Source organism: Thunnus thynnus, chromosome 15, assembly GCF_963924715.1.
Source record: "Thunnus thynnus chromosome 15, fThuThy2.1, whole genome shotgun sequence".
NCBI lineage: Eukaryota > Metazoa > Chordata > Actinopteri > Scombriformes > Scombridae > Thunnus > Thunnus thynnus.
In genome coordinates, this window is record NC_089531.1 from 3,071,320 (window position 1) to 3,095,452 (window position 24,133).

Here is a 24,133-nt window from a genome sequence, read left to right on the forward strand (position 1 = left end):
TGCTTCACCAGATAAACCATCCTGTTTTATTTAAGTCTTACCATGCTTGCTGGTGAAAAAGACAGATCACACCTTGAGGCCATACACATGACTTTCTCAAGGTAAACAAGATCACCAAACCAGACTCCTGTCCATTACCTCGTATGGATGATTGATTAAATCAAGTTGGTTCCATGAAACTTGTCTGTAAATGTCACCTTTTGAAGGGTTATTGGCAAGCTGCCTTGTCCAAAGGTGCTCAGAAAGTTGCTTCATTCATTAAGCCTTAGTTTATAAAAATACATCTGCCACCTTTCTATCCATTGATGAATAAAGTGGAAAGCTGTGCTGTATATTTAGACACAATCTACATGCCTTACAGCATTGACTTGTCTTAGAAACACTAAACACACATGAAATAATACACAAAACACTGCTGGGTTGAAGATTAAAAATATAATTGCACAATAAGGGAACAGAGAAATCTGTGATTGGTCAATATATCAGCTTACATGATTACAGCCAATGACACACAGCCATGAGATATATATTAACATGCGTGTCAGACAAGAGTCACATTTTCTCAAGACTCAAGACACAGAATTTCACCTTATTTGGGCTTAAACCAGTATGGAAGGAGAGCAGAGGGCGTCCTGGAGTCATTTCTCTCAATGACTTGCACAGAGAAACAAAGGAGCAATGATCTCACTTCCATAATTCTGTTTATATAAAATGATAAACCAATCACCTGATCATCTCATCACCTCAACAGAGTCCCTTTTTTCCTTTATGAATTAAATAAAGTAATTGCCAAATCTTTATGCACTCCCTTTCATGTTACAAGCCTTACAAGCCAATAAATTGTAACAAATATCTCCAACATTTGTATTTAATTTGAGCGACATAAAAACTATTACTACTATAAGTTCTTTTCATCAAACCGTCAAACTAATTTAACAAATTACACAGAAAACAAAAGAAATGAATGAAAATTGAAGACTGTAAACTGTAACCTGAGTCAATCATTTCCCTTCATGTTCTCATTTTCTGCCACTGGTGGAAAGCACCTGGCTCTGAATCATTCAGAGTGAATGGAAGAAGAATCTACACACTTACACCAAAGCCACAATTTTAACTCACATAGAAGACATTTTCAATCCAGGTCGGATCTTCGTCAGGTAAATGATGCTGTTTTTTTTAATTGCTCTGCACCTATGTGATGTATGTAGAATCATAATCAGATGATGAAGTGAAACCACAGGGAGTTGGCAGGATGTTGGACAGACAGACCATATGCAGTACAGCCACTCATTCTGTCGCTTACTGAGAATGACCACAGCATGACCGCACTCAGGAAAATGAAAGTCAATGTATTGCCATCAAGTCACTGGAATAACATAAGCTGAAGCCAAACTTTCCCTTCAATTGAGAAGATTTCAAAATGAGATTGCAGTTGCAGGAAACACAATTCAGTGTAAGCCACTGAGTAACTGTAATAGTATGAGAGAAGAGCTAGAGGAGCTAGAGAGAAAACCAGCAGTTGAACTGGTGAATGTTAATCATGCACTACAGTAGCTGAGGCAGACGCTGGGAAAATGTGCAGGTGTGCTGAATCTAATCTGAGTCTGTTTGTATAACTGAATGCTCCTTTGAGAAATAAATGTATCTAATGTAACACAAGAATCCTGAAATAATTCATTGGTTACATGCAGATGCCAAATTCATCACTGAATAATCTGAAAGGATGGTTGGGTTTTTGTTTTTTTTTGCACAAGCACACAGGGTCATGATGTGTGTTTCCCAGGTTCACAGAGTTTAGTTAGACTGTATGTACTCCCCCTGCCCCCTTGAAGTTTGCAGCTGAAGGCCTGCTGCATCTAAATAAGAAATCCTAATCCTAAATAGCTCTGTGTACGGGGCACAGTCCAAGATGCCTTCCAGAAAAAGCTAAGGAGGGCAGCTGTGGGCTGCACAAGAGCACAAAATATATGCCTCACACCATGTTTCGCTTTTACTTGAGACATAGGGACTGTATCTACTCTTTTTTTACTTTCATGGCTTAAAATAATTTTGCTGCATCCACACAAAGTCAAAGGCCTGGACTGTTGTGAACAGAGCAACATTGTGGCTGACAACCCTAGTACATCTTGAACAGAGTGCTCTTTCTTGTTATTGTCTGAGTATACCAAGTTTGTTGCATGTGTGAACATTTATGCAGATGTTTCCCGGAACACAATGAACCCCATCTGTACTCTTTGTTCTGCAATTAGCTTCTTCCTTCCATCTAATCCCGGTCCTAAATGAAAACAAACCAAACGAAGACCTTGCAGGCTCTACATTACAGAGTCGCAGGTCTGTTTATATTCAAAAGAAGCTGACTGTCCATTTGAATACACACTAAAAATACATTTTGGTTTCTAACCATGGAAATAAGACTATATCACGTACTGTAAATTCGTAGAAGCAGTGACCTGCACTGGCTCTTCAGCAGAAACATGTCAGCTTATTAATGTGTATTTAAATGCATTCCCTGTATTTATTTGCATGTTTGCCAGGCAGCTGTGAGAGCAGTTCACAATGAGTCTTATTTTTGTAAGACCTTGAAGGCTCTATATTAGAGAGTCACAAAATTTAATTAAATTCGAAGCGGTTTCAAATGAATACAATTTCCTCTGTAATGCTGCAGGTCATCTTTTAACTCGATACACAAGAGACTTTACTGCCATTTGCACAGGCACAAGGTACGTGCATGTAACAAGTGACAGCATTGCAAATAAGCTCAGGCTTATTTGCAACACTATGATATGTATGATTTATATATCTACTTTTGCTATAAACTAAACAAATCAGTTTTATTATAAAATGTAGTGAAGTAAAAGTGAAACTGGATATAAAGATTTATACAAACAAAACAGCACCAATTTCTTTCCTGTAAATGTTAATGTATATTGTTTATATTCAAAAGAAGCTGACTGTCCATTTGAATACACACTAAAAATACATTTTGGTTTCTAACCATGGAAATAAGACTATATCACGTACTGCAAATTCGTAGAAGCAGTGACCTGCACTGACTCTTCAGCAGAAACATATCAGCTTATTAATGTGTATTTAAATGCATTCCCTGTATTTATTTGCATGTTTGCCAGGCAGCTGTGAGAGCAGTTCACAATGAGTCTTATTTTTTTAAGACCTTGAAGGCTCTATATTAGAGAGTCACAAAATTTAATTAAATTCCAAGCGGTTTCAAATCAGAAAGATAACAAAAACCAAGGAAGTCAAAAGAACAAAAACACAAAGAGTCCAAAAAACAGAAAAAGTCCCGGTAGGACGTGACAATTTGAGAGGTGTTGTAGTTTAAAACTTCTGTCTGTTAAGTGACAATCTAGCCTGTGTACCCTCCAAACTGAGATCACCATATATAGAATTTGGTTTAAAGGGGTTACCTATAGTTGCCTGTGGGGTAATAACATCTATCCCAAATAATTCTGCACAGCATGCAGTTTGCCTCAGTTAGATGTTCCATGTGAGCCAAATAATTTGCCTAATCAAATCAGATCTAACCCTTATGGAAAATATGTGGGTTCCATCTAGAAAGCTCAGTGTGTCAGTTGATGTCTGTTAGATAACCATGCTAATCAGGTTTCAAATGAATACAATTTCCTCGGTAATGCTGCAGTTCTTTAGGGACTTTATTGCAATTTGCATAGGCACAAGGGAGTTCTTGTGTGGTTCGCTCAGTCAGATTAACAAGAACAAAATCAAATTTACTATAAATTAAGTTAAAAATTAAATTAAAAAAAGAGTAGCAAAGCTCTGAGAGAGATTACATTATAACATTTATTTACAGCTATTAGATATTGCAACCTTCCCGGCTGCATATGTAGTTTTTGTCAGGGTGGATGAATGGAGCAGGTGTTCCAAAAGCAGAGACGGTAGGCAGGGAAAATCCGATGCAGATATATTTAATAAATTGCAAAAAGTCACAGAAACAAACCAGAATGCAGGAGACACAGGACAAAACCAGGAAACAAATGTGCAAATGAAACAAATGCGCAGACATCAAAGCTATTATAAGACTTTGAGTCTTATTAACGGTGCAATAATTCCCAAAATGACCACCAGCACACTTATTAGTGCGCCTTTTTTGGAGCTGTCAGTGCACTTTCAGATACTTGGCTTCAGCCTCATGGTGTAGTAGTTGTAATATTTGAAATAAGTAAATATTGTATAGTGCCAAACCTAATCTGACATTTTGCAGAAGACGTATTTTCTTCCTAGAGCCTTGAACTTCCTTCTGCAACAGACAGAGGAAACACATTTTATTTAAGGGGGGAAACTAGTTCATGTAATCTCTCTCATACTTTTTCTACTCCCTTTGGATTCAGTTTCAAACTCAATTAATCAAAGTTAATGTGTTTACAGAACCCCATAAGTTGGACATGAGGAAATTATCAGAGCGGCAGACTTAGATATGACTGGAAACTCATTCAGTCACTTCTCTGTCTCAACATAACAGTGTAGATGAACTTGTGTTACCCCTTAATAAAATGTGTCTCCTCATTCTGCCAGTCACTAGAGGGAATTTCAAGGCTCTGTGAAAAAATACCATGAGCAGTTCCTACAATGTGAGGCTGAAGCCAATAAGGAAGTACCTTGAAGTGCACTGCCAGCTCCAAAAAAAGATCCCTTTCAATCATTTTTTTTCATGCGCAGTTCACAGGGTTCAAATGGTGAGATACTCAAATAAGAGGCACACATCCAGGGTTAGTGATTCACGTAGGTAATGTGTAGTAGACACGCAAATCCAATAAACTTCAAACAGGCGCTGGATCAAATAACATGCAAAAGAAAGACGAATTTCTTTCGAGGTACATGCTCTTATACTATATCACGCGACCATTGCTAAACATTAAATAAAACATTAAACAAATTTAGGCCTTTTGGCCTTTTTCGCCTTTACTAATAATTGCAGCACTGTGAAAGATTAAAGATACCTTGCTGGACTGTGACATAATGAGAATTGAAAGTGAGACTAAAGAACAAAATTAAACGTTTTTTTTTATTTTTGCTTGTTCATGCATATGATAACAACTGTCTTGTACATTGTACATAACAAGTGACAGCATTGCAAATAAGCTCAGGCTATGTACTATCGCTTTGAAACTAAACAAATCAGTTTTATTATGAAATGAAGTGAAGTAAAAGTGAAACTGGATATAAAGATTTATACAAACAAAACAGTACCAATTTATTTCCTATAAATGTTAATGTATATTGTTTATATTCAGCAGTAATATAGTTGTTTTCTAATATTCACATTATGTTGGAGTAAAAAAAAGGTTGTGCCAGTCTCGTCCTTTTTACGTTAGTAAAATTCCATTTGACACATATATTTGGTTTCTAATCATGGAGATAAGGCTATATCAGCTGCTGTAAATACGCAGGAAGGAGCAGTGACTTGCACTGGCTTTTCGGCAGAATAACGTCAGCTTTTTCATAGCGTGTCTAAATAATATTTGCATGTTTGAGAGCAGCTCACAATGAACACCGCAGTGGAACCATTCTGGCTAAGCAAACACTAAGGACACAGGCCTCAACAGGAAATGTTTGTCTTAATAAGAGCACATATTCTGCATATTTCGAGGTCTACATTTTTAGTCTATACTAGAATATCTTTGCATGATTTACAGTTTAAAAAACTCCTGATTTATCTTATACTGGCCTTTTTCACAGACCCCGTGTTCAGCTTCTGTCTGAAACAGGCCGTTTTAGTTCCTGTCTCTTAATGAGCCCACTTTGTTTTGATTGGTCAGCTTCCAGAAACTGCATCACGGCTGACCCCCGGATACTCTGAAGGCTACGTCAACAAACCACTACTTTTTCTCGTTCTTTACTTGAAATGTCACCTTCTAAAATTCATCCATACATGTTCGCATGGGAAAACCTTAACAACAGCCTTAGCAACCAGAGCTACAGAAAGGTCAACGGCCTTTTGTGACACCATCAAATGTATTTTGTAATACAGTCAACGTATCATACGTTGTTTTTGTTGTTTGTTTTACTTTCATGCTGAGTTCTTGTGCAAAATATGGTATCCCCAAGTCAGCTGCTAAACAACATGATATTCAAGTGATGTGACATTTTGTCATAAAAAAGGAAACTAAATATTACAACACACATCGTTATGGGAACTGAATAATCTAAACTGTCTATAGATAAATGTGGTTGTGGTTGTCTGTATGTGCTGGCCTTGTGATAGACTGGTGATCATTCCTGGATTTCAAGGGTTCAGTGTTTGCACAATATGTCACACACTGAAACACGAGGTAAACTGAAATACTGTACAAAGATTCCCAGGATACATGGTGGCACAGATAGATGGAGATTGTTACTGACACTGTAGGAGTAATCCTCAGCAGCAGAGAAGCTTTGCATACTGTGTCTACTAGGAATGTGCAGAGGGTCCAGTATTTGTATTTGTATCTGTATTTGTTGAGGCAGAAAAATTATTTGTATTCGAATAAAAGTTGAAAGAGGCTTAAAAATCCTGTTTCTATTTTTATTACGCTTTTAATTTTAGAAAATTAAAGTGTTACAATCAGTGTTCATGAATAAACTACCTTATGAAGGAAGTCCACACACTTTTACCCTTTACTCATTGCTTCATTACAGACAGACCTCTACCTATTTATACACCCATAACACAGAGACAGCACAGTGTGAAACATTTAGGGAAGAACTTCAAAGGGGATTATTGCTTTGTACTTTTCATTTATTGCCTATTTTTTTACAACCTAACTGTGGAAAGGAGAAGGGGAACAAGAGGTTATGGAGAGTCCCTTGGGAGCACTTCGTGTGTGTCAGTAACTCAGCTTTATCTCTGGGGAACACCCCCAACTCTGGGTAATACAGAATTAGGAAATATGTGACATGCAATAGGTGGATGTGACTCCCCTTGTTGAGGCCTGCTGATAGATGTAACAGTGGAGCAGAGGAGAGACACTGAGATAGAGATTGTGATGTAACTGACCTGCGCGCTGGTATTTGACTTTTTTTTCCCTTCCCAAACACAAATAATATTTAAAATATTTGTTTGAAACAAATACAGTAAATACATTGGAGGGGACTTTGCTTTTTAATGATACTTGTCCAGAGACATACTGTACTGTATTTACAACTTGAAAGGGAACACAGTGCACCCTATCACAGAAAATCTGCATATTTCACACTTTCTATATATAAAGTATATTGGAACTACTGATGACATAAAATCATTGGTCTAAGGATAGAGAGTTATATAAGTCAAATTTACCCTTTTTAGCTGCTAGACAGCTGAATTACGTGTCTCCTTATTTATCAAAGAGCATTAAAGAGTCTGACATTTAAGGTCTTAGAAAAGCAGGTGTAAAATCTGCAGCACTGAGAAGGAGAGAGACTATAGCAGAGAGATAGTGACACAGTTTAAAAGATGTTTTCACAATATCAATGAAGCAGACAGTTATTATTTTACTCATATTTCCTCATGATTTACATTTTTGTGTGTGTGTTCCCTTCTTTTCCAGTAACAACAGCCTGGGGTCATTTCTTACTCAGTGGCACTTTATGCAAATCAGATGAACTGCGGCTGGGCTGATTTACATTTGTATTCTTAGCAAATAACCTGCAGAATGTTTCAAGAAAACAAGTTGTAATATTACGATGAAAAAGTTGGAATACGCAGAATTATTCTACCAATTGATACGCAATAATCTAATTTATTCTTTTTTTTAAATTTGAGGATTGAGTTGTAAATTTACAAGAAAAAAGTCATAACAAAACTGTGACATTTTTTAACAGGAAATCTATGATTTGTTTCATATTGAGAAAATTGGACCAGGAAGTGGACCAGGTCGTAAACTGTGACTAATAAATACAGTGGAACATTTCTCCTTTTCCTTTTCCTGTAAATTTGATTAGGTAGGTAGCTCTTAAATAATATCGCAATGACAGCTGTAATTTGGCAGAGAACCATGAACATTATGTGTGAACACATTTTTGGCATGGGTGGATTGTTGGCATTTGGTCTCTGCACGTAGAGCAGGTACACTCAGCTCTCACTCTTGATATACAAGTGGTTCCAGTAACTGCTGGTGCGTGACTCTTATCACTCTCTTAGGTACAAGTTCATTCCCCTTAAAAAGGCCCCCGCATTTCCTGTAACTGACTCCTGGGTTGACAAGAATGGCCTTTAGTAACATTCTGTAAACAAGAAATGTTCAGGCTACAGAGGTTAATTTGTGATTTGAAAGTTTAAAAACCGTCACTTGCATAAAAGAAGGATATCCAGAGTTCAGCAGGAACGCTTATACAAAGTTAAAATCAGAGTTTAACACAAAAAAATATTTGAAATTATCAATTAAAACCCAAATTTGTCAAAGATACAAAATGTCAGGCTGATTTAGACATCTCTGTGTGATCTATCATTTTATGTATTGTAGCCACCAAATGAAAAATCTTGGTTATGAATATTTTACTCGAAACATACATTGAATAGCTGATCCCTCAGGGCTGTATAGGTATAGACTTTTTCTTAACACGGCAGACCAGTTTTGCAACGCTTTAAGCTTACTGGTGTAGAGTTGAACGCTGTGTGGTCTATAACAAGAACAAAAACAAAAAGGGGCTGAATATAATAACAATAAGAAGCCAAATATACAGTATGCAACATTAACCAACAATAGGGTTACTGTGGCACACATGCTTTACAAGGCTAATTCACAAAAAAAGTGAACAGATGCATGTAACAAAGGGATTAAACTGGCCACCAGTATAATTTCATCCTATATACATAATTACCAGAATAGCAAATATCTAACAGCTTTAGCAGATAGGAGCAGCTACACCTAGCGTTAGCATAACCAAGCTATGGAGTGTAGATAAGTTCTGCAGATGTGAAGGAGGCTAACAGTAGTAGTGAATAAAACATTCAGAAACTGTTTCTATTCACAGTTAGAGACACATTCAACTCAAACTTGCATACTGATAGGGAAAATCTTGTATTCCAGTCGCTGCTTACTTGAATATGTGAAGTTTATTGAGAACAAATATCTGATGTCAGAGAAGCCTTTGGCAGAGTGTGAAAGCTAATGGGAAAACAATGTGGGAGGCTTTTGTTATCCATCCAAGGTTAGCACCTTCTCTCCCACATCAAAGATTTATCAACACATTCTTATCAAAACACTTAATTGAACATTGAACATCTGTCCTTCATAAATAAACATTTTTTCTCTTATGGGATTTACAATGTATCTGATGATATCAAACATTATGAAGATGTGTTTTTTTTGGCTTTAAAACTGATTAACAGGAAGTTCAGGGGTTGGCAAGTAATAAATTTGAAACTAATGGTGTCAACTGGAGCAAGGTTGTTAGTAACGATGTTGCTCAAGTGAAGAGTTTCTGTTTTACCAGATGGATCTGTATGAATGTATTACAGGGTGTTACTGAGGAAATCTTTTGTTGCTTCAACCCTCACACTTCCCACAACACTTAAAGGTAAGTCCATACTGATGAATGTAACTGATGATGTTTTGTATATCCTTGGACAGGTTTGTACACCACCTTTGTTAAAAGGCCTTCAGAAAAAATTCCAACCACATATTCATGGACTGTGGTTTAATGCAGCTTTATATTGTATTTACTGCATCATTTTAAATACTGACTACACTAGTTTAGCCAGCATGTAAAATGGGTTTTATGGTACTTTTAATTGTAATAAATTTAAATTTGTTTGGTGCTACTGTATAATTGTTCTTATTTTCAAGTTTTAATGTTTTATATGGTTTTCCTAGCATCCAGTGGGAGAGAGGGAAGAATTGGATGTAAAAATAACCAAGAGTTCAGAAATATCTTTTCCAGAATGCAGAATGTTATCAAAAGACGATTTTTAATATTGAGTTAAAATCTGAGGGCTCATATTATAACAGTAAATGGAAACTTCCTCAAACTAACAGTGAGTTTCCCTTATAAAACATCCTCACCAAACCCTGTTTTTGAGGATCAAACATTGTCCCTCTATATGACAGTAGCTTTCTAACTAGCTAGATCATTTTAAACCATGTTACCTTGGTTAATTTTACATCCACATATCATTTAATAATGTCTTAAATAAAATGTAGTTCTTTACACAGAAAGAGGCAGCTAGCTGGTTATGTAGCTATTGGCCTAAAATATGACAGTTTGGACATGGTTAGCATCAAAGAGAAGTGGATTATGTTCCAAGAATTGTATTTATGGACAATTCTGACAGTTGGACTGAACTGCCATTTTATTATTCCCCAGCCTGATATTCAAAGGATAAAGCCGTACTGTAAAGAAAAGTCCCTATTTTGTCAATTAACTTCTGTCCATAATCGAATCTCAAAATAAATTAAAATATTCAATTATCAATAAATCAATCAATCAATTTTTATTTATATAGCGCCATATCACAACAAAAGTCATCTCAAGGCACTTTTCACATAGAGCAGGTCAAGACCGTACTCTTTAATTTACAGAGACCCAATAATTCCCCCCATGAGCAAGCACTTGGCGACAGCGGTAAGGAAAAACTCCCCTTTAACAGGTAGAAACCTCAAGCAGAACCCGGCTCTTGGTGGGCGGCCATCTGCTTTGACTGGTTGGGTTGAGAGAGAGAAAAAGAGAGGGAAAGGGGGAGGGGGGGCAGAAGAACAACAATCATAACAATAACAATAAGTATAAGCATCAATAGCCAGGGAAGGATGCCATAACGATTGTGAAGGACCGCGAAGGCTCGGCCCAGAACCCAGGGTTTCCTGTGAGATGAGAAAGCTCAAAAAACTCCGGGGAAGAAGCACAGTTAGTGACATGCATTGATGTTACATGAATGCATACAGATGGAGAGGAGGAGGAGGAGAGAGGAGCTCAGTGCATCATGGGAAGTCCCCCAGCAGTCTAGGCCTATAGCAGCATAATTAAGGGCTGATCCAAGGCGAGCCTGGTCGGCCCTAACTATAAGCTAACTATAAGTTTTAAGCCTACTCTTAAACATAGAGAGGGTGTCTGCACCCCGGACCAAATCTGGTAGATGGTTCCACAGGAGAGGAGCCTGATAGCTGAAGGTTCTGCCTCCCGTTCTACTTTTAAAGACTGTAGGAACCACCAGTAAGCTGCATTCTGGGAGCGCAGTGTTCTAGTGGGATAATACGGTATTATGAGCTCTTCAAGATATGATGGTGCCTGACCATTAAGGGCTTTGTAAGTTAGGAGAAGGATTTTAAATTCTATTCTAGGTTTTACAGGAAGCCAATGTAGCAAAGCTAAAATGGGAGAAATGTGATCTCTTTTTCTAGTTTTAGTCAGAACACGTGCAGCTGCATTCTGGACCAGCTGGAGAGTCTTTAGAGACTTGTTAGGGCAGCCTGATAATGAGGAATTGCAATAATCCAGCCTAGAAGTAACAAATGCGTGAACTAGTTTTTCTGCATCTTTTATAATACATAATTCAACCCGCTTTCAATAAATCATCTTGTTTCAGTAATTTTCTCAAAATGAGTGTCTTTCTCTTGAAACAAGAATGAATAAGGCAGGTCACACATGAATAAGTGAAAATGAAGCTTGATTTTGGTATGAATCAGGTGTGAGACATTTTATTTGCATTACATGAGTCTGTGGTGAGAAACAGCAGGAGTTATTCCGTGGTGAAATCTTGTCATTTATCTTATTAGGCAACCTGACATTCCTAAGCCTGCTTTGTTGACATATGCAGTACTGTAGGCTGTAGTTGCCTGGGTTTCTGACACTGCAATTTCAGAGAAACACCTTGAACTCCCCACATAGTTCATGTGAAGAATCTGGTCTCTCCTTCTCTCCTCTGCTTCAATTGATTTCTCACAGCATGATTTTTTGATTTTGTGGTACAAACAATCACTGTCCTCTCCGGACATGAATAACATTCTCGCTAAGGTTACATAATGCAGACTGTGTAATAGATTTGATGTAATTGTTAAAGTTTAACTGAGACAGTCTAGTGAATTTACTAGTGAATTACCCATTGAGACAAACCAGTTCCTGTCCTGGAGATAGGCCTTAAACTGCTTTAGCACTGTGCCTGAGAGACTAACCAGTATAGTCAACTGGGTCAAAGGCAGCACTGAGATTTCAATCATTTCAATCAAGATGGTTGTCGAAGACTCGGTTGTTCACTAAGATAACCACCGACTGTATGTATATAGAGTTACTTATCCCTTTGTTACCGATTCAATATTTATTTCAGCACTCATTGCACACTCTTCACACCTATGCACAAGCCTATTTGTATCCTGTTTACAATTTTAAAAAACGCTTCAACCTTTATATAGACATTGTATGTGTTATTGTCCACTTGTTGTTTCGATATTATGTATATTTTTTCACCCACTTGCTCATACGTAATAGTGATCAAATTCCCTCTATGCATAAAGATACAAGCCTGAATCAGTTTCTAAACAAATAGAATGAAAGCTGTCTGAATTAGGTAAGGACAATACAACAAAAACATAAATACAGCTAGAAATTTAAGATATCAATCGGCAATAGGTGGCTTTAAAAGTAATTACTTATTTTTGTGTCAATGAACAGGTAGAACAAGAAGTTTCATTTTTTACTTACAGTTGCTCTAAACAGGTTTTGTAGTTGACATTACAGCCTCTAACAGCCAATTTAATCTATTTAGCATTTGTAGAAATCTAATCATTTGTATGCTGAGATATTATTTTGCCAGTGTGGTTTCTATTTACATGAAATGTCAGTATAAGTCAACTATATGCATATCTATATTTTAGCCATTCAAATATAGAAACAATAAAATAACCTTCAGCTCCTGGATTTATTTTGTGTCAAAGTTCACAGCACCTTCATAGTAGACAAATCAAATCCCATGGCTCTCAAATGGTTAGGGTTAGGTTTAGGGTTAGGGTTAGGATTAGGGTTAGGGTCAAGGTCAGGGTTAGGGTTAGGGTTAGGGGTAAGGTTTAGGGTTAGGGTTAGGGTTAGGGTTAGGTTTAGGGGTTAGAGTTAGGGTTAGGGGTTAGGTTTAGGGTTAGGGTGATGGTTAGGGGTTAGGGTTGATCTAGCTAGATCACGAATCATAGAGAACAATGTTTTACAGTTCATGGACTATCATGGGAGAGCAAACATCTCTAAGTAAACATCTCTCTCTAACATCTCTCCCACAAGGTCACAATGGTTTCAATCTGTGACATTTCATGCTTAATTTGATGACATTTCAGAAAGTGAATAAGCTTATAATGTGTTTGATATGAAAAGATTACAGTGTCTACTTTCTAGTTTCAGGTTTACAGGACATACAGTATTTATAGTAGTATCATGTATTTCTTACAAGTAACCCAAATAAAAATCCAAGCCCACATCGGTGTCGGCTTCTCATGAACTGCTGGTCATCTTGGGATATTTCTCGTTCTGTTGAATGAGATAATGTTAAACTCTGAGCCTTGAATGAATCAGCTTCTGCATTTACAATTCTATAATTTTGTCCACACTCAAAAATCCCCCTACAATCTAGACAAATTTACTAATATCAAACAATCTAACCAGACTGTAACCAAGGCCGCTATGAAGCATCAACTAATAAAATAGACTTGATATAAACAATGACACTTTGGAAATTCAGGATAAATTCTCTTGAAACTAGATTATTTAACTCCAAATTCAGCTCAATTTAGAAAATAATAGATCATGAATCCTTGTTATTTTAAAACCTGATGATGAAGAGCTTCCCCAGGAGGTTGAAAGGCAACATCATCATTTGAAATGAGTCACTGGGCAGTTTTGTGGTGTCTGTTAAGCCTTCTAACTCATGGATCTGTTACTCAAACTGGCCTCCCTCGAACATTTTTCACATCTGACTCGTACCTGAAAGACCATGACCCTCACATTGTTTGTATGACATGTTATAACTGTTTTTAAGCTGCATATAAACACTAAATGGAGGGCATTCAAATAAAGTGTTTTGTAGTGTTGTGTTGTCTGGTTTTCTTAAAGCAAAGGGTGATGAAGTTTATCTCAACCTGCTTCTCAAGGGTTTTTGCCTTTTCAGCCTTAAACCACTTTATCCCTTAATAATACTGTAGCTCTTTAAGGAAGTTGGCCCACTGCAGCTCTGAAATGCCAGACGAAACAGAAGTAACATTTAAAGAGGACACATTCTCCACATTTCCAGGTCTATATTTATATTCTGAGGCTCTACTGGAATATCTTTGCATGATTTACAGTAATAAAATCCTTATTTATCTTATACTGGTCCTTTATGCAGCCCCTCAGTTCAGCCTCTGTCTGAACCAGGCCGTTTTAGCTCCTGTGGGCCCCCCTCCTGAAGACCCCTCTCTGTTCTGATTGGTCTGCTTCAGGAAGCCCCCCTCCCCCCAAGTAAACAAACAATAGTAGTAGGATTTCATTTTTTTTTTCTCGTTGTTTACTCAAAATGTAAACTTCTCTAATACTGCCGTACATATTCAAGCCAAAATCCAATCCGAAATATGCGAGTGGACAACGTGAACAACCTTAGCTACAACCTTAGCAACAAAGACGATGGAGCAGACCACTGTTTTTTGTGGGCTCGCACAAACAATCTGATCATCAATCTGGTCATCATGAGGAGGAAGTAAATGTAACTTTGCAAACAAAACATTCAGAGCAGGCTGAAGCCCTGGCTTTTGACTTGCAGGGAGCATTTTTACATGCATTCACCTCAAGTTTGGAACTTTGGACCATGTTTAACATCCAACAACATAACAGTATAAAAATAAAAGAAAATCACTAAAAGCATGATATGTCCCCTTTAAGAGACTTAATGTCACTCTAGGGTCACCAGCTTGTTGTTCTGTAGCTGTGTTCAGGAAATAACCTTAAATGAACCAGAGACAAATCAGCAGTATTGTCAGCCACATCTCAGTCTAAACTTTGTGGGAAAGATTGTTGGGAGCGTAGACACACAGCTGTCTAGCCGCAGACAGAAAAACAGATGATTACTTCTTTTCCACCCAATACTTATCTTCAACATAACCACACATTTACTGTACTTTCACTGCACATTTGTGATTCACATGGTCATTATAAATACTCACAATGCGAAGCCACAGACACAATGCTGTGTCTTCTCCTGTTTGATTTCATCAGCTCTAAACTGAGCTTTCATTTTCGAGTTGAATTTTAATGTGAAAATACATCCTAGCCACTTGTTGAAATGATTGCCAAAACTGCTATTCACAGATTTTAAATTTTGCTAACAACCATACTGTTATATTTGAAACTCTTCCTGTTTGACAGCTGCTCTTGGGTATTTTAAAGGTCACCTAAGCATTTGATATCCAAACTGGTGAAACATTTTGATGAAAATACTGAATACTGATAAAGGCTTGGAGTAAAGGCAAGGCAAGTTTATTTGTGTATCACTTTATCTCTCAACCCAAGCAGATGGCCACCCACCAAGAGCCAGGTTCTGCTTGAGGTTTCTTCCTGTTAAAGGGGAGTTTTTCCTTGCCGCTGTTGCCAAGTGCTGCTCATGGGGGAATGTTGGGTCTATGTAAATTAAAGAGTACGGTCTTGACCTGCTTTATGTGAAAAGTGCCTTGAGATTACTTTTTGTTGTGGTTTGGTGCTATATAAATAAAACTGAATTGAATTGAAATTCACATTTCATACACAAAGTCAATTCAAAGTGATTTGCATCAGTCATTTAAAACACAGCAAAAACATACACAAACATTCTGTTTCTGTTCTGTTGGACCTGCCGCTCAAGTTTAAGGGAAGAAATGCCACCAACGGACATCATTCATTCTATATACCTTTTTTGCAAGCGAAGACTTACAGCTAACGCTACTAATAGCAGTTTTTGTGGGGGTTTGCTTAAGCTAACAAAAAGAGACGCACTTTGTTTTTTTTATGAATTTGATCACACTCTATAGATTTCATTTACATCTGGCTGTGATCCTGACCATCTGAAAAGGCGGCCTAATCTGATTGCATTCAAATCCCAATTTACAACTTGCAATAACATGTGTTTTTTACTTATCCAGATAACGTATGCAGATCACATTTTAATGGGGTCCTTGTTAAATAAATTTGTGTGTCATCTGCATATTATAATCATAGATTTTAATGTATAATTCAGTATTATGGAAGCTTGTGAATGTTAAATTGAAAAGATCCATGGATTGAGCCAGACTGTCATGTTGGTCTACTCAGATACATAGTTGTCAAGTACGACAAAGTAGTTCCTGTCATGTAGATAGGACTTGAACTTGACTTGGTTTTCTCCAGTGTGTTTAGTAGTTTTATATGATCAGCCATCTCAAAGGCAGCTCTGAGATCCAATCAGACTAAGACTGAATTTTTTCCTGAATCAGGTTTGAGTTTTAGTTTACAAATTTATGTTTAGTTAGTTGTGGTGAACTAAACAAAAGGAGGTCTTGACTTGTTTTACTTTTTTTTTGTTTGACACGGAACTTGTCACGGTCAAGCTCATACCTTCACATGTATGACTAATGAAGGTAACAGGAGTTTGGGGGTTCATCAGCCAATTATTGGTACCAAATAGACTATTGGCATTATTGCTGATGGTAGAGAAGAACTGGCTTTTTCATCTTGATTTTTAAGTGTGGCGTCTATGAAGTGATTTAAGTTCTGTGGGTTTAATTTGATGTTAGGTGAGCCATACAAGTGTGCATTCCTGTGTTAGGCACTTTAGCCTATTCAGTTTGGATTTGTCCTATGCTTCTCAGCTATTGATCATCATCAATAAACACAGCATCAGTCTGGATCCACTGCTCGCTTTTCTTGGCTGCTCTGAACACCTGATGTTTATCTGTACTGCAATTTTTTTTAATGCACCAATCCAGTTTAGATGTTTTTTGAGCCCTGGTTCCAAGGAAATTATTCATCACAACTGTATTTGTATGGTTAATGGAGCGCACTATTACTATATAAATGTGCAGCCCAAGTTGCAGCAGGAATATTTTATTCTCATGAACTGCTGGTTATCTTGAAGAGAGAGATGTGAGAATGTTTTCTAATACTCAGATTCATAGAAGAGAAACTCTTATTATGCATTTTAAAAAGATATGTCCCCTTTTTTGATTTCTTTAGCAAGATTATTGAATGATGTCCAACATATCTGACTTTATTTGATTTGTTGTATTTGTAGTATTTTTGTCTTGTCTTGTTTGTTTCAGCTTAACATGTTTTATGAGAAAAATCATAAATAAATGAGATTAAAAAAAAAATTCCCACTGATTTGTGATCATTTTTATTTGCGCATCATTCAAAGCAGCCATACATGCTTCAACTTTTATACAATACTATTAATTCTTTATGTATAAAAATAATGAATGGAAAACACCATTGCCTTGTTCTCTTGGGACACGACTGACCTCAGGTATATAAATAACTTAATAAATTAAGATTTCACTTCACATATTAAGCCATAACACAAAAGTAGAACTATGAAACCTAAATTAAAACGGCTGGTGCCATGCCAATGTTTAACTGCAGACATAGGAAGAGGTAGATACGCAGTAGTAGGCCAACACTTTTTGTTACTAATATCAATGTCATTTTTGTTTGTTTGTTTTTAATATTTTAAGAGTTAAGTGTCAGTTATACAGGATCTTTATCTGTTTTCACTCCCAGAAATAAAAGACCAGAGTTTTGTGTTTTGGAGTTCAATGCTTGTTACTGTAAGGTATAACGTAGTATCTTTGCAATACATATGTCAATCCTGTCAATCACCTGACCTGAAATCAAGTGTCCTCAAAAACATGTTGCCTTACATAGTTTATTGTGATTGTGTCATTCATTACTATATTTGAAATGTTGGTTACACAGGACAGCTGCATTTCAAGCTAGGTGGATTGTTTGGTCAATTTTAAGAAGAATAAAAATGAAATGTGTCAAAAAGAGTTAAGTAAATAGCCTCCTAAATATATTCTCGTTTAGTTAATGCAAAAAGTACTAAAGCTAGAGGCTTGTGAACAGTGCATCTTGAATAGAACAGAAATTTTTGAGCTGCTCTGGACCAGCCAACCTCTTTAGAACCTATAGTGAGATATTTTCTGCCTCAGACTACATTGACAACCACCTCTTCACACAGCTCGTTTAGAAGAGAGTCAATACGCTGCAGCTTATTCTGTAGTTTTTCACCAGCACTATGCGCTATCTTACTAACTACTGTTGGAAGGTGCCGAAGCTGCGTTGCGTTGGCAGATGCGACCCATGTGTTGATCCATGCATGAAGATCTGAGATGTCTAGACCCGAAAGAGTTCCTTTCTGTGTCTTGCCGTTCAGAGATGAAAGTCTGTGCACGATCTGACGAAGCCGCTTATTGCCTATTTTCTGGTGAACGAAGAAAGCTGGAAGGATTTCTCTAAGGTATTCGGCTCCATCTGCAACAAATAAAGAAGATGACTCAGTCAGCAGCTAAAGAGCTGTCCACATTTTAATGACCAGCCACATGTGGAAAAACAAATCTTTTAAAATCAATTAATTTCAATTGATTGGCTGCTGACTTTTAAATCTTGGATGTTTCAGGTTGCATTATTAAAGGACAATAATGTAATTTCAACAAAAAATAAAGGAGTATAAATCAGAACCATGATGGATCTGTAGCAAGATTCAACTCTCTGAAATGTCCAGAAACTTACCTTCTTACATGAGTGTCTAAATGATATCAATAACAATAATATCAATAATATAGGTGTTTATTTTTGAAATTAAGTGAATGTAAAGAATCATTGGTGGCCTTTGAATTTGCAAATTGATATTGCTTCTTAGGGAAATGTGTGATTTTGAGTGTCTTTGTTTTAGTAAAAGGGCTGACATATTTACAAGTAAAACCAGAGATGTGGCCAACAACAACACATGAACCTTCCAACCTTTCTTAATAAACTGGTGATCTTACCTGTTGATCCGTTGGCTTCGCAGCTCGAGCACACGCTGTCGTGCCAGTTGGAGCCCTTCAGCACGAGCCGCAGCCCTGAAGCTTCGCAGTTCTGGTGCTGCATGCAGCTCTGCTCAGCAGAGCTGCATGCAGAGTAGGTGCCGTTGGGACAAACGTGGCACACTGTGTCTGCATGCGGTGTACCTGGAGGAGACATGTGCAGATGAAGAATGGAAATATGTTTGGATGTTATCCTGATTGGAGACTGCTTCTCATCATCATGCTTTGATTGAAATTAAAAGCTATTTGGAAATACATATCTGAGCAATTACATACTAATCAAATTGACCACAAACAGCAGCAAAAAACGAGAAACCTCTTTGATCACATGCAATTAAGAGTCATGTACCAAAACATTAGAAGCCACTTGGGCACAGAAGTTCAGTCTTGACCTGCGGATCAGGATATGCAACAAAGACGATCTCATCTCAAGGTCCTCTTACAGGCTTTTATGGAGCATTTAACCACATTTCACAGTCTTCATCAACAACTTGAACTGGCTAAAATGACTGATAACCATAACACCTGCAGACTGTTGAGGACAGTTTGGTTGAAAGCTCAGAAAAAGTAAGTGGACCAGTATACTACTGAAATATACTCTTCTGAAACTGCAAGGAAATGATCCAAAGTTGCATTTTTGTCAAATGAAAGATGTTGCTGGTGCAGGGATGGGCTTGTTCAGAAACATAATTATATATTTATATTTTTTATTGTTGTGTAAGCATGGAGCTCGTAATTACCACTGTTTGCCTGTGTGGGGCAGTACACCTCAGTCTAAAACATGCCCAGACTTACTCCGTCTCATTCAGTCCTTAAAATCCAGTGAAATCCTACTACGTGAATGTGATTACATCCACTTGTTGCTGATGTTGCTCAGCTCATCTTGGTGGATCTCTAAAAACATGCGTCACCACCTTTAAAATGATCATAAATCAATAACACTTGATTCTTGAAAGCTGTGGAAACACAAGCCATGCTGTCATTTCTCACATTTGCCTCCAAAATCTTCATCCGTTTTTAAAAATGAGCCCATTTAACGAGTTTTAGTTGTTAAAAACTGCAACATGACAGTGCTTTCTCCATGGTAACAGTATTAGTTCAGTGATGCGAACCAAACGTGACTGTAGAGCTTAACAGGTGATATGAATTAAACTTTAATAGTAAATTATACTGAAACATTAAAAGCAATCCTGAAAATGTTTTTTTTAATGATACTGCAACCAGAAATTAGAGTGGCTACAGTATGCAGAGAGGCATTGTGGGTATTGGAGTCTTTGGTAGTCTGTTATGATGAGTCATCTCTTTCAGTCTAAGTTTTGAATCAGTTTACATACAGACATGTCAAAGTGTGTTGTTCTGACATGTCTAAATGGTGTATGCTATGTGTTCAGCCTTCTGTTCAGCAACAGGTTATAGCTGTCACGTGGACTACTGATGTGTCAAACATACAACTATAGCCTATACTATTTAGGCTACTGGGGTGTCACTGGGGTGAATTAGAGGTATCCAACACCATGCTGATCCCTGATATTGAGTTAATCTAATTCCTGATCTCCCCTTCATGAGAAGGTTCTGAACATGTTCTGATGGGGGACCTTCAGCCCCTCCCAACCCGATCTGGACTGTACCCCGAAAGCATCAGCTTACCTTTGGTCTGCACTCCTTCTCCGGACGGGCACTCGCGGTGGCGCAGACATATGTCATACTTGTAGTAGTATCCCTGTTTACACTCGCACTGGCAGTCACTGTCCGCGCTGCACACCCTCTTCTCCACCTGGTTCTTGCCGCACACCCCGCAGCGCAGACATTTGCCGATGTAGTTCCACAGCTCCGTGTACGAGCCGCGAGGACACGGCGCGCACACACTCTTTTGCGTCATTGTGCAGCTCGAGAGCAGGTAGGTTCCGGGCGGGCATTTGTCGCACACCACCTGTTTGCCGGTGGTCGGGTCTGTGCTTCTGTATGTGGGGAGCTCGCCGTTAACGCCGTAAACCGAGTTAACCCCGTTAACCAAAGCGCAGCGCTGTGACAGGAGCAGCACGGAGAGGAGCGGGAGGAACATCTGTAAGGAAAGAAGGGAGACATGAGAAGAAATTAGGAAAACTCAAGGAAATACAAGAAGAAACGAGGTATATAAGGCAGCACAAGGACACGCAGCGAAACACAACATGGAAATACAGGAAAATGGAGCAACAAGGAAATACATCATCACACATAGGCCTATGTAGCAGGTTGGTCACATCACTCCACATCATCCATCTACTCTTGAAATGAATGAAAATGAATGAAAATCCTCAGAGTATAACAAAAAAAAGGCCCAGTTTTGTCACTTCGTTTTTAAGGTCTCCAGTAGTTTCCAGTTAAAAAAATCACCAAGAAGGTTTCCATCACAAAAATAACAATAAAACACAAAATAACAAAGAACCAGCCTACACATTTTAATCCTCGGTACGCTGAGAGATCCAGTTAGCTAATTTATATATATATATGTATAATAACATCTGAGGAGTGTAAATGGCTCTCTTCACGCGTTGCCTACAGACTAGTTTGCAGTGTCTCGACACGTCTGCGACCTCTCTATCTCCACCTACCATCGAAAACATGCCACGTCTGATGTTGCGAGCTGCTTCAGCACTGAGGAGGATGATACTCTCACTGCCTCCTCACCTATATATATGTTGGGCCATGATTGATTCTGAGGTCAGCAGAGTTTTTTTTTTTCATGACACACACCAAAGTGCTGTTATTATAAGGGTCTGAATACGTTATAATAATAAGGATGACTATGTGACTAAATGAGAATTTTATTTAGTGTGTGAGTTAGTTGCCTGGAGTTTCATGTCAGGATCCTGGCAGAAGATTTTCAGTATTATTATTATTATTACTTTTAGATTTTAATAAAAAATGAAGACAATAACACAAAAGTATCAAATAAAACATCTTCTGATCAAGGCATTGGACAGCTGTTTGAGTGAGAAAGGTGATTTTGGCTGACTTTAAAGCATGTTGAATATATAGGCTGTTTGTTGTCCAGCTGCTGCCTGTATATGATATTTGTTCATTATATATTTGTATATCTGAGTCTACTGAGAGCTGCTGAGTCTAATTCCTTGTGAATTTGGTTCTCTTTGACTGGAGCAGAGCACTGGTGTGTAACACACTTCTATCACTAGAGGGTGAACTATTACAAGGACACCCAGCCTTTTCATTCATAAATTCCATAGGACAAGATTTTTAAAGTTTAGTGATTGATCGTTTTCCTTTAGTTTTGTCAATAATTTTGGTAAAATGCCTCCATTCAGGGGAATAATGAGAATATTATCATGGCTATTTTGATAAAAGATCAATTGTTTCAGTCATTTTTAAAGCAAAAATGTCAAACTTTCCCAAAGTTTCAGCCAGTCATTTGTGAGGATTTTCTATTTTTCATAGCCTTATGTGACGTGTAAATTCAATATCTGGGGATTTCGACTGTTGACTCAGACTTTTTTTTTTTAGAAACTAATTCAGATGTTTCATGGACCAAATGGTTAGTCGATCAATTGAGAAAATAACCGGCAGACTAATTGATAATGAAAATAATTGTTGGCTGCAGCCCTAATGATGGCCGCCGATTGTCCTCTATAGTAAATATTGTGTGATAGAAATTGAAGTAAGTAAAAAAAATAAAATAGAAACATACTGATAAGCCTGTACAGTAATTATCGCTACTATACTAATGTCAGTCACCAATATCAATATCAAAAAACATCAACCTATTTAGCATTTATAAGCAGTATATGAACATTTAATAAATGGTTTATAACACACTATAATGTAGTTGTAAGCAGAAATAAGGATAAAATCCAGAATAGAATTTAAAATCCTTCTCCTCACCTACAAAGCTCTAAATGGTCAGGCACCATCATATCATAAAGAGCTCATAGTACCTTATTATCCCACTAGAACACTTCGCTCCCAGTATGCAGGCTTACTGGTGGTTCGTACAGTCTTTAAAAGTAGAATGGGAGGCCGAGCCTTCAGCTATCCGGTTCCTCTCTTGTGGATCTTCCACATTCAGTTCAGGGTGCGGACACTTTCTCTATGTTTAAGAGGACGCTTTGAAATTTTCCTTTTTGATAAAGCTAATAGTCGCCTTGGACCAGCCCTTACCTATGCTGCTATAGGTCTAGACTGCCGGGGGGGACCTCCCATAACGCAGCTCCTCTCTTCTACTCCTCCTCTCCATTTGTACGCATTCATGTACCATTAATGCATGTTATTAACTTGGCTTCATTCCAGAGTGTTTGTGCTTTCTTGTCTCTCAGGAAAAACCGGAGTCCGGGTTGTAGATGTCGCGGCGCATGGCTGCAGGGACAATGGGTATCCTGCCTCAACACCTTCTCCTGCTATTATTGCTGTTATTATTAACGGTCATATCTCTATTATAATTATTGTTTTTATTGTTGTTATTATGCTTCTCTGTGTCTCTCTCCCCCTCCCTCCCTCTTTTCTCTCTCAATACAACCAGTCAAGACAGGTAGCTGCCCGTGTAGAGCCCTGTTCTGCTTGAGGTTTCTTTCCATTAAAGAGGAGTTTTTCCTTAACCCTCCTGTTGTTCTCGGGTCAAAGTTGACCCATTTTCAAATGTTTTTATATCACAAATATGGATTTCTTTCATCTAATTGCCTGAAAATCACATGGATGGTTCCATACCACACACTTTGAAAGTAAAAGTAATGATCACTGTGCAGTGTCTAGTCAATGCTAATTCGAGCAGAGTGTAATAAACCGCAGTTTTACGACTGCATGGAGTACATAAAAAGCCCAGAACGGATGATTAATACTATGTCGTAAGAAGGGAAAACTAGAGCGGCTAGGGAGATGGCTTGGCAAAAAAACTGGTGACACATTAAGTCTCCAGCTAAAGGTGTTAGTGAGGAGCTAATGGTTAGAAGAGCGAACTTGTTACTAGAGGGTTCACAGTTCGATCCACCCAGATGTATCTGAAGAGCAGCGCTTGTTGCTTTTCATGGTTTTATCTTTATTTGTTAATAAACGAGCATTCAGATCACTGACTGTGGCTATATTATCACTAGGACAGATAATATCAGGGTGTGGCGATAATGGTGCCACAGCAACTTATCATGGGAGTGAATTACAAAAAAATAGAATTACTG

The 24,133-nt window shown here is 37.8% G+C and overlaps 2 protein-coding genes across 5 annotated transcripts in view; one reads left to right on the forward strand and one right to left on the reverse strand.

The window, feature by feature from the left end:
• The window catches only part of LOC137198197 (adhesive plaque matrix protein-like), a 122,652-nt gene that overhangs the window by 79,175 nt on the left and 19,344 nt on the right, over positions 1–24,133 (forward strand). The window lies entirely within an intron of this gene.
• On the reverse strand, positions 17,269–22,967 carry LOC137198200 (tumor necrosis factor receptor superfamily member 6B-like). 4 transcript variants are annotated; one of them, XM_067611876.1, is made up of 4 exons: positions 22,949–22,967; positions 20,622–21,036; positions 18,936–19,118; positions 17,269–18,420 (listed from the first exon to the last, which is right to left on the reverse strand). In XM_067611876.1, exons 2-4 carry the CDS (start codon positions 21,034–21,036, stop codon positions 18,095–18,097), a joined length of 924 nt encoding a protein of 307 aa, XP_067467977.1. In that variant the 5' UTR covers positions 22,949–22,967; the 3' UTR covers positions 17,269–18,094. The 4 variants fall into 4 exon arrangements, with proteins under 4 accessions (XP_067467977.1, XP_067467976.1, XP_067467974.1 ...); XM_067611875.1 differs by lacking the exon at positions 22,949–22,967 and adding an exon at positions 22,904–22,920; XM_067611873.1 differs by lacking the exon at positions 22,949–22,967 and adding an exon at positions 21,566–21,634.

Coding starts and splice junctions, on each gene's coding strand:
- LOC137198200 (XM_067611873.1), bottom strand. Junction 19,119..20,621: donor AGAAGGAGTGCAGACCAAAG/GTAAGCTGATGC, acceptor TGTCTCCTCCAG/GTACACCGCATGCAGACACA. Junction 18,421..18,935: donor CGAAGCCAACGGATCAACAG/GTAAGATCACCA, acceptor TATTTGTTGCAG/ATGGAGCCGAATACCTTAGA.